Below are 10,991 nucleotides of genomic sequence, written 5' to 3'. Positions count from 1 at the left end.
ATTAGGAGACAAATTGAAGTAATTAATATTGTTGAAGAAAATTGTAATTAGAATGCCACAGCTTTCATATTCATGTCAAGCTTTATTTTATTAACTTGGTGGAAAACCTGACCTTGGTGGCTCACACGAGAGAGAGAGAGGGACCAAATAATTTAGCCTGGGAACAGGTCATTACCTCGTCTTCATGGAAAGAGCAGGTGCAACAATATATTTATAAGAAACCTAAAATGCAATAATAATTTTGGTCTGAGACGAACGACAATTAAAATTCATTGTGACAGTCAACGTGTTAAAAGCAACAATAAAAACTTAAATACGTTGGACATATTTTAGGGGCTTCCACTGATATATTAACTGCTAATGAAATCACGAAAGAAATGTTTTTCCAGATCGTCAATGAAAATTCAATGAGCCGCCCGCCCTGCCATCTACACAGGTTACTATCTACCTCATTTCTCGTCTTAATTGAAATCTGTGCTTCGTCATTTGGGATCAAGGATATATAATGATATAATATCGTAAAATTTGTTTTGTAAGTGTTGGAATCGAAAGACTGTGAACACGGGTAACCGATAACCGTAGGAACGTACTTTGCGTGTAACGTCAGATCCTGAAATTGGTTTTGTGGAGGAATGGCGAATTGAAGATACGGAGAACTGGGCCTTTGTTCCAGTTATTTATAGTTTTGTTAGTTACACTCTGAAATATAGAAGTGACTCCCCAAATCATTCTGTGTATCTACACAACCTAGAAAGTATGTCCACCCCAGCAAGGAGACGTCTTATGCGTGATTTTAAGAGGTGAGTTAATACATTTGTGCATAACTCTTGAAACTTTGCCAATTAGATGTGATTGAAGACAACTTTAAGATTATCAGGCGGTGTTTATCACTATTTGTATTTGAATCTTAGAGCGAAGAAGTGTTGGTATTTAAAGTTAATTTGACCCACAAGTTAATGTGTGTAGGATTTAACGGTAAATGTCGATTGAGTCCTTGTGAAAATGGAAGTGGAAGGTCAGTATTGCCTTTCTACGATTTTTTTTATTTAAAAGTGCACATGACAGTTTTCCTGGGTTTCACAGTACACGTACCGAGCAGTTATGTCATACCACACTGCTACACAACAAATTACTTGTTGATACATGACGAGTACTGGTTGCAATGTTGCTTTACAGTTATGTGTCAAGAAAAAATAATTTTTATGTTAAGTTACAGGTTTTGCTCATTAAAGTTGCAGTTGGGTCACATAATAAGTTTTATATAAGCTTTGCATATTTCTCTTTGGTATGTCAGCATTTTAATTTAAATGTCTGCTGTTTGAGCTTCGTGTTGTAACTTTATTCCTAGCATCTGGAAACATGATTTTAAACTGGACATTGCAGTTGAGTGGTTAGCTCTCTTAATTTGTATTTGAGAGACTGAAGATTTTATCTTGGCTTGGAGACCATCTATCCTGATTGAGGTTTTTATGTGATTTTCCTCAGTTCCTTCAGTGCTGAAATAATACCTTATATTAGGCCACAGTCCTCTCCTTTCATATATTTTGCAGGCCTTTATATACTAACCCTGTTATTCAACATAAAATCATTTGAGGTACTGAGAGTATCATTAAATAGTCTAAGAATGAAAATGATAGTGTGATTTCACTGTGACATCATCTAGCTTGCCTGCATGAAATATGCTGCATATAAATGGCTAGTAAATTTTTAAATAATATTTGTTAGCCAAATCTCTCTCTTTTTTTTTTTTTTTTTTTTTTTTTTACAAATGTATGGTAATAATGCACACTAGCATAGTTAACCTACTGTGGTGTGTGGGTAATGTGTTTGGAAATACTGAAAATTAACTTTCACAAATGTGATCACGTTATTTGATTTTGAAGAGTTAGTAGTTATTAATGGTTGCTATTAAAATCTATTACATGTCAACAGTAGTCCTTTATGAAAACATTGAGACTCTTAGATATGGCATATGAGATATTATGTTTGGTAAATTTAAAAACTTATTGAAAGTTGCAGATTGCCATAGTATGTAAATGAAATTTCAGTGCCAAGTAGTCCATTTAAAGTATTTTCTACTAGAAAAGGGAGACAGGTTTATAACCATGATTGCACATGTAATGAAACTCCCTGTTGTGAAATTTTATATGGTTAGATTTTGTATTTTTTGAGGTTAGATTTTCATCTTGTGACTCTGTAGTGCAACATTGGATTTATTATAACCACTGTTAAGTAAATATTGACTTTTTGGTATACAATCATTGAATTCATAATGCACTCTACCATAGTACCAATTCCATAAAAGAACATATTGTCAGGACATGTAAGAAAAGATAATAAATAATTGCCAAGAAGGAAGAAAATCAACCATTGAAAGCACTCATATGATATAATTTGTCTTCCTCAGAGGGCTATGTTGTCGTATTACTGGCATTTCACCTTCTGCAAGGAGTCATTGAAGATTTGTTTTTGTATTTATTGCATAAAGGAAATTTAACAGTGTCTTCTTTAGTGGATACATTTAACAGTTTGGATAGTTACACGTTTCACAAATATGATCACAGCTGATAAAAGCATTTTGAGGGTTTATAAATTACAACATTTAGTATGTTGAGTTGAAGGAAACATATTGATGTTCATATCATATATCATGAATATAATTTTGCCCAGTTAGTAGTAATTTGTCTTAATCCTCTGAACTACCATGGTTCCTGACAAAGACTATTGTAAATTAAGATCTTTGCTTTATACTGTAATTTTATTGATGTGAATTTAAGGTATAGGATGTAGAAATTAAAATTTGAGGTAAATCAAGTTGTAATTTTGTAACTTTATCATTCATTTATATATCTTGTAAGGAATAAATTAATGGGCAGAACTTGGAAGTAACTGAAATCAAAGTATTATGGCACAGTCTCTACACTAGTATGTAGGAGATACTTGTTTCAGATTTTAGCTGGGCCACTGGTTGGTCTTAGTTTTTCATTGTGTTCCTCAGTCTGTCCTGGGAAATACCTTTAAATATGCTACAGCTGCTAGTTGCAGATCATACCTGCTGTCCTCACGATCATTTTCCCATACATAATTAGTTGAACTCTTGAGTTACCATTGTTAATGTTGAAATTATATTTTGTTGTGCTGCCAAGCCTCTAGTATGTTTTCTGCTGTGTTTATTGTTATAGACTTCAAGAAGATCCACCTACAGGAGTGAGTGGTGCACCAACAGATAACAATATAATGATCTGGAATGCTGTGATATTTGGGTATGTAGCAAGATGAAATATATAATAGTGTTTTATAGCCATCAGAACAGCAACAGTATTTTGTTTATAAAATTCTTAAAATTGATGAGCACGTATTTATTAAATACATACAATGACTCTAACAAATATAACATCTTTATTAAGCATTTGAAGTATTTTCATTAGGGATTACCCCATAAAAACTTGATTAGTTGCATTGTATCAAATAATTCAGATAGCGTAATGAACTTTACTAACCGTGCATGTTAGTTCAAGCTGTCACTCATATAAATTGTATTTGAGAGGCTCCATTTTTAATCTTGATTGTAGCATCAGCCATCTCCTGACATTATTTCTTTATTGAGTTCCTTATACAAATTGTGGGAGAGCCTATCTGGACTTCTAAGCCCCTACTTTGTCACTTACATTGAATTAATGTTTTATTTACAATTAGTAGTCTATATGCAAACCATTTATTTTGGAGTTCCAAATCTCTGAATTTGCAACGAATTATGGTTTCTTTTATAGACCCCACATTAAGTAGCATTGGTGTTCTCACCTCAGAAGATCTTAATACCTTTAGTTTATGTTATCAATGGTAGGGAAGTAAAAAGTATGATCGCTTTATTGCCTCCAGTGTCAAGATATTCTTATGAAGTATAATCAAAATGTACCCTATTCACTCCTCCAGATCCATTCTAAGTTCTCTTAATTAATTATTACATACAAATACTTAATAAAATAAAATAACATCAAATGGTTACATGAAGAGACCAACATTTCAGGAACCATCTCTGTCCCATCATCAGGGTTCTGATGTATCTATTGGTCTCAGTATGACCATTTGACATGGCTGATTGCCCAAGATTTTATTGAGTTTAGTTGCCATGAAAGTTCAAGTCATGTACAAATACATATCTGTAATGGTGCCATTAAATATACAAAGAATAAATAACTGCTTATGAAATTTGTCCACCCCCATAAGCTACTGTAATGTGAGTTAATAATTTTCATTTCAGACCTCATGACACACCATTTGAAGATGGCACCTTTAAGTTAACAATAGAGTTTACAGAAGAATATCCTAACAAACCTCCGACAGTGAGATTTGTTTCAAAAATGTTCCATCCCAATGTATACGCGGATGGGGGAATATGTTTAGATATTCTGCAAAATAGGTGGAGTCCTACATATGATGTTTCAGCTATTTTGACTTCTATACAGGTACGTCTGAGATTGCATTTTTATATTGTTTTGGAATAACAAGCTTAAAATTATCACTAAACATATGCATAAAGGATATTTTGGTGTCATGTATTGTTATCACTTACTTGAACAAAATTAAATGTTTTGTTTCTCTGTTAGTACGAACTCAGCATTTTGTCAGGTTTGTAGAACACATTGCTGTTTTGCAGATTATTGGTTTCTATCCCTACCCTGCATCATGTAATGTTCATATGATGGTATGTAAAAGTTGGCTCATAGATGATGACCTGTTTAATGTGTTCATTTGTGCTATTACTGAAGTTAAGTAGAAGCAAGTTTCTATTAATTTTCATTTAATTTTGACTTCAAAGTCAACTAACGATATGTTTTCCCTTTCAGTCACTTTTAAGTGATCCAAACCCCAACTCCCCAGCAAATTCCATGGCAGCTCAGCTTTACAAGGAAAATCGAAGAGAGTATGAGAAGAGAGTGAAAGCCTGCGTGGAGCAGAGCTTTGTAGACTAGTGATTTGTTGTCCAGTGCACATGAAAACAATTCAAAATCAAGAACATCAACTAACAAACAAATAAATACTGTGGCTGTTTTATTAATGTTTATCTTTTGTGTCACTGCTGTGCCACAAAACATATGAAACAACTTGTAGAGTTGATGTTGATATCTTTACTGACACTGATGAGCACTGAGTATAATTTTGTACCACAATGGGTATAAAACGAAGCCAGTTAGCTTAGGGAGATGTGGCTTTAAGATTTGCAGAGGTAGTATAATAGCATAGAAGCTACCTTTAAGCATGTGTCTGTGTGCATGAATGTGGCTACAACAAACCTGTGTTGTCATAGAGAGGCTGATGTAAATACAGGACACAGAATTGTCATTAGAATATATTATCAAATATACTACATAATGCAGTTTATGTAGTGTTGAGTAATATTTGTGACTTTTCCTTCCAAGAACGCATACATTAGAAATTGACCATGTGCCTGTGTGTGCTTTGCAATGCTTTATTTCGATATTTGCGTTGAACAAAAATAGCACACGTTCCTGTGTGCATGAAAGTAAGCAGAATAGACAACTGGAAGAATACTCCTGAATGGTTCTTGTGCGCATTACAATAAGTTTTATGCTGAGTTTTTCACAGATTAATTTTAAGCTATTCAGCTATTTTTACAGATTGTAATTTCGTTATGGTCAATAAGTGAATGTATGCATTACAGCACTTCATCTCTCTCTCTCTCTCACACACACACACACACACACATATATATATATATATATATATGTATAGATCAGTATACATGAGGAAAACACAAGGAAGCATAACGTTCTTTTAAAGAACTACTCATCACTGAATACAACACATTTTTCTGTTATAAGAATTTAACTTTGGACAGTAAGTTTTCATACTGGGAGAAGTGTCACACGGGAAACATTGTCATTTCAAGGTACGGATTATTATAAGAAGAAACGAACTTACTTCAGTTGTCAAAAAAGGCTTGAAAGCTTTAAGGAGATTTTGTGTAAACAGTTTGTGTCATTCATCTATGAGCTGATTTTAATTTTTATGATGGAAAAGGATACATCATACTCTTCTGTCATAAAAATTTTGTTGCTGCATATTGTATTTATTTATCAAACCTCAGAATAAATTCTAACTGATTATAATTTGTTGGAAACTTACTGGCTATTTCTTCCATGAAAAGTGCATTTTAAACCTTAATGTGTTACTTTGTAAGTCATTTCCATGCCCAAATCTATTATGTGTGAAGTCAACATGATAAAATGTTACAGCCACGTTTTATGATCCTCAGCTTTCAATATTTCTCACCGAGAATACAAAAAAGTTGTAATTTGCACAGAATGGTCTAGGACATATTTAGTATGATTACCACTCATAGAATGAAGAAACTGTGTGTGTGGTGTGTCTGAAAGGGGGGGGGGGGGTGTACAGGGATGTGGTAAGCAGTTGGATTTTTGTTAGAGGAGGCTAGTAGTTTAGTAGTAAGAAATTTTCTAATAAAACTATCTGCAGAAAGATTATAACAAAATAAACTCTTACACTTTCAATCACTTCTTTAAAGTGGCATATTTAAAGTGACGGTCTTTTATATGGAGAAGTGATGTTGGGGGTGGTTGCATTGTTGTCACAGAAGTATTAAAATTATAGGTTTTTTGTATGTACAGTTTTTTCTAGGCTGATCATAAGGTGTTGAAAATGAAAGCACATGTAAGATTCATTAATCTGCTTTGATGCTAATTTTGCATTATTAACAAAGAATCTTTGTACCAGTCTCTGCTGGATGAACCGAATCCAAACTCCCCAGCTAACTCACTGGCAGCACAGTTATATCAAGAAAATAAAAGAGAATATGAAAAACGTGTAGCAACAATTGTGGAGCAGTCATGGCTGAACTTCCAAGAGACACGGGATGAATCTGCAGATGATGCCAACAGGCAGTAGCACTCCCACAGTAAGAGTAGTAAGTGTGATCCACTGCTCATTGGTGACACTGGTAAAGTGCATCTCGGTGTGATATTAGCAAGAGAATGTAATGCTGGAATAACAAGGTCATGTGGTGTTTGAAATGAAATTGATTTGCAGATTCTGAAGTAAAATTGAATACAGTTCATTAATTTTGGTACTTATTGTTTAAAAAAGTATAATATTTTGTTTGTTCAGTCTGATCAGATTTCTTCTAAGTTTCTAGTACTGGCTTTTCTTACTGATGTATGATGAACACAAGAACCAAAGAATGATGTGACTATGGTATGTACAGAATAATTGTTGGTGTGAGGGATTTGGCAGCAAAATTATCATAACCTGTTTCCTTTATTTCTTGATGTGTGAGTTTTGTTTTCTCTATCCTTTCCTTGCAGTTAATGCCATCCAAGGTATGAATCTTTTGTTACCATGGATGAGCTGTGACACGTCTCAAAGCTCATTAAACAACCAAAACATTATGTACTCCTGTTTATCTGTGTGCATTGTATAGAAATTTTTGTGACATACAAAGTGGCCATTTTTTAAATTTTCATTGTACCAGGTGATTCAAAAAGGACTTTACAACTTTGAAAGTGTATAGAAATTTATTCAGAAGGCTTACAGAATCGGTTGAGGTGTCATTTTGTAGCAAAATAAATCAAGTTTGACTCACATTGTGCTGTAGTACCGAATTCCGTCACCGCGAGCGCAAGCGGCAGTGCATTTAAAAATGGCTCGAAAATTTTCTCATACCACGGTTAGACGAAGAAGACCAAAAAGGACGCATTCACTTCCAGCAAGACGGCGCACCACCTCGCTACATCACAGAAGTCCGGGATTTCCCCAATATCCGTTTCCCAGGTCGGTGGATTGGTCGAACAGGGTCGATAGCATGGCCACCTCGTTCTCCAGATTTGACACCTCTCGATTTTTTCTTATGGGGTTTCATTAAAGATCGTGTGTATCTTCCACCCTTACCTGCCAATCTCACTGAGCTCAAAGCTCGAATCACCGCCGCAGTTGCAGAAGTGACACTGGATATGCTGGATGGTGTTTGGCAAGAAATTGATTTCAGGTGGGATGTCTGCAGTATCACCAATGGCAATCACATCGAACCAAAATGACTGTTTGAGGTAAAATGTGATTTGTTTTGCTACAAAATAACACCTCAACCGATTCTGTAAGCCTTCTGAATAAATTTCTATACACTTTCAAAGTTGTAAAGTCCTTTTTGAATCACTCTGTATTAATTGAATGTCCTGTTTTGTTAAATTGCAAAATAACTGCAAGGAAGCCATAAGCAGTTGGTTTAACAAGATATTCAGTGATGCTGGAATTGGTATTTATTCTCATTTCAGTATGTTAATTCATTATTAAAATTATCAAAATTACATTTTGTATGTTTAGAAGAAATTTATATAATTTCATTTTTAAATTTATGACTGTTATTAGTCACAATGCACAACATTTTTCAGTCACATTATCTATTGAACACAGGAGTATAATTCATCAAAAGGACAAATTTTTTAGTAAAATGTAACTCTTTATTTGTTGCATTTTTCCAAGGTTCTCTAATGCCCTGTGCCGAGTACATTTTTGCTGCTTTTTCTTATTACTGAATTTTTAGTGGCATCTTATTTATGTCTTATGATTGCAGATCTGATTGAAAATGGTTGTAGACATTTTTTTTACTATAACTATATTATTGTATATACAATCATTGTCACTGTTCACATTACCATGTTACCATTGCCAATTGACAAACCTGTTTTCAAATACAAAATTTACCCTTACAGTGAGACAAGTGATACTGTGCTATTAAAAATTTATGTCTCCTGCAGATTCAGATTATGTTATTTTATTAGTCTGATCAGCTTTAGCTGAATATGATGTGATACGAAAGCTTGTGTGTAAAATGCTGCTATAGTAGTCCATACAACTGATGGTATGGAAATGGGTGTGCAGCACTTGGGTTAAAGTGGGTAATACTTTCTCTGCAAACTGAATTTTTGCCAAAATGTGATTTGCTGCCTAAATGACTTATGACAAGCTCAAGTGTCATTGGCATTGGTAAACAAATGTTCATGTTCCATGCGAGTTGATGCATATTTTCATCACTTATTAGAACCTACACAATCAAATAAAATTATTTTTTGTTGCTGTCAGTAGTAAGTTTAGTCTAACTTTAGTAGTCATTAATTGTTCAAGTTTTATTGTGCTTTGCACTAGAACAAAAATTGTCTTATTTTGCAGAATTTATCCACAATAAAAAGTAATATCTTCATTGCTCCAAAACTGGGCCCAGGATTTCTGGGGCATATTTTGGCCGTTTTAGTCATAAAGTACTTAGAAAGGCACTGAGGTAAAAACCAAATCCATGCACACATAACATGAACCTCAGGCTGATTCCCACTGTAGTGAGAAGAAACTGAGATGATGACTGTCTTCTGGGATGTTGTACCATAGATATAATCTGTTAGATTCACTTCTGTGAGAACCTGATGTCTCACCAAGAAGAAATGAAACACCAGTGCTGACGGTTCATACAAGGAAGTCTGCTGAGGTGTATGAATCCAGTGTATGGATTTGGGAAGTCCAGAATGCAAAGGCAAGCAAAATAGTAAGTTGCTAAAATATCGTTTCACCTTTTCAATTAAAAATTATTCTTACATGTCATATTTGATGCATTTCTCTTATTTGTTGAGGGCTGTATTGATACGACTAAAAAGAATAAACAATTTAAAACTATATAAACAAGTTATTTCTAGTTTGATCCCAAATGTGATTGCTAAACATCAGCAGTTCTATTGTCACAACTGCTTGATTTGTCTTTTAATGCCTCCAAGTGAAAGTGTGTCATAAAATAAATCTTTGTGGAATGTTCCTAGTTACATCATCATTTAACATAAAAAGATCTTGAAACTGGTCCCAATAAGAAATACACATTTATTGACATCTGTGGTTGGTTATGGTCTGGGTTGATACAGTATTCTTGGTAATCAGTGTTTCGGAGGAACATATTCCCAAAATGATTGCCACGTACAAGGCATATTGAACTGACCTTATATTCAGGGTAGAAGTTGTGTCCTGAGGATGAAGATACGTTCCCCCAAACTGTTGATTACCAGTTTTTCAGTCATGAAATCCTGAAATCTCTTGGTGCCATTTATTTAAAATTTCAACAGTTTTGTGAGATATGAGTGAGAGTTCACTTGTGGTGTTCTGGGTGTAACAGTCACATTCCGTAGGAGCAAAGTATAGGAATGTTAAAATGATCACTCATCTCCATCTAATGCTGAGGCCTAGAAGGTATTGAGCTCAAACTCAACTCCCCCACTATGCCTCCATAGTAGGGAGCATGCAACATTTGAGGCAACAAGATGGACATTACAAAATGCAGAAACGTTTAGGTATTGAATAGTTACTATGAGAAAAGTCAAAATGCCAGTAATTTATAATGTGATAGTTTAGGGTATAAGAAAGATGAAAAACGTCAATATCTTATTTATGCAAATAGTGTAACTGCTGAAGATGGTCTACAATTAATATAAAAAGGGGGTGAAAGGACAAAGATTATTAGTTGTATTTTTGATTGTGATAATATATACAGAATAATATGAAATTATTATAATAGATTGGGAATGATTAGGAATTATTGAATCTTACGTCAGTAGTTGTCAATATTAGACTTTATTTGAATTTCCTTAATATGTTTTCTTTGCCTTAGTTTCTAACTCTGAGTGTGCTCATATAATTATAGTCAATTTCGTCACAAGCGATAATCGAAACTGTGATACAAGCGCTGATTAAATGTTGATACATGAATATTTACTCTGACGTTGTGGACTGTATGCCTCTACGTTTTCCGCGCGGCGCTATGAAGTTCAGTTGTTGCTCTCAGTGTTTGTACCGTTTTAACAAGATAATTTATAACATGGACACCATTGTGCACGTTGTCTTCTTACCTGTGCCTGAATTTTTACTTAGTTTACTTCTTTGTATTTGTAAATTTCGTCAAAATGGCAAGTGTCATGCGTAACCTT

At 34.2% G+C, this 10,991-nt stretch overlaps 1 protein-coding gene across 2 annotated transcripts; it reads left to right on the top strand.

Annotated features, from left to right (window-relative positions):
* Positions 1-452: 452 nt before the first annotated feature.
* On the top strand, positions 453-9,116 carry Ubc6 (ubiquitin conjugating enzyme 6). Of its 2 annotated transcripts, none has more exons than XM_022068322.2 (4): positions 453-800; positions 3,183-3,263; positions 4,262-4,466; positions 6,757-9,116. In XM_022068322.2, the coding sequence occupies exons 1-4, from the start codon at positions 757-759 to the stop codon at positions 6,925-6,927; spliced, it is 501 nt and encodes a 166-aa protein (XP_021924014.1). In that variant the 5' UTR covers positions 453-756; the 3' UTR covers positions 6,928-9,116. The 2 variants fall into 2 exon arrangements, with proteins under 2 accessions (XP_021924014.1, XP_021924015.1); XM_022068323.2 differs by lacking the exon at positions 6,757-9,116 and adding an exon at positions 4,848-6,142 and having other exon boundaries at positions 478-800.
* Positions 9,117-10,991: the final 1,875 nt, after the last annotated feature.

Source organism: Zootermopsis nevadensis, unplaced genomic scaffold (assembly GCF_977971745.1).
Source record: "Zootermopsis nevadensis isolate Lab colony 2312 unplaced genomic scaffold, Znev_1.0 Znev_ptg000002l, whole genome shotgun sequence".
NCBI lineage: Eukaryota > Metazoa > Arthropoda > Insecta > Blattodea > Termopsidae > Zootermopsis > Zootermopsis nevadensis.
This window is presented reverse-complemented; position numbering and strand designations above follow the sequence as displayed.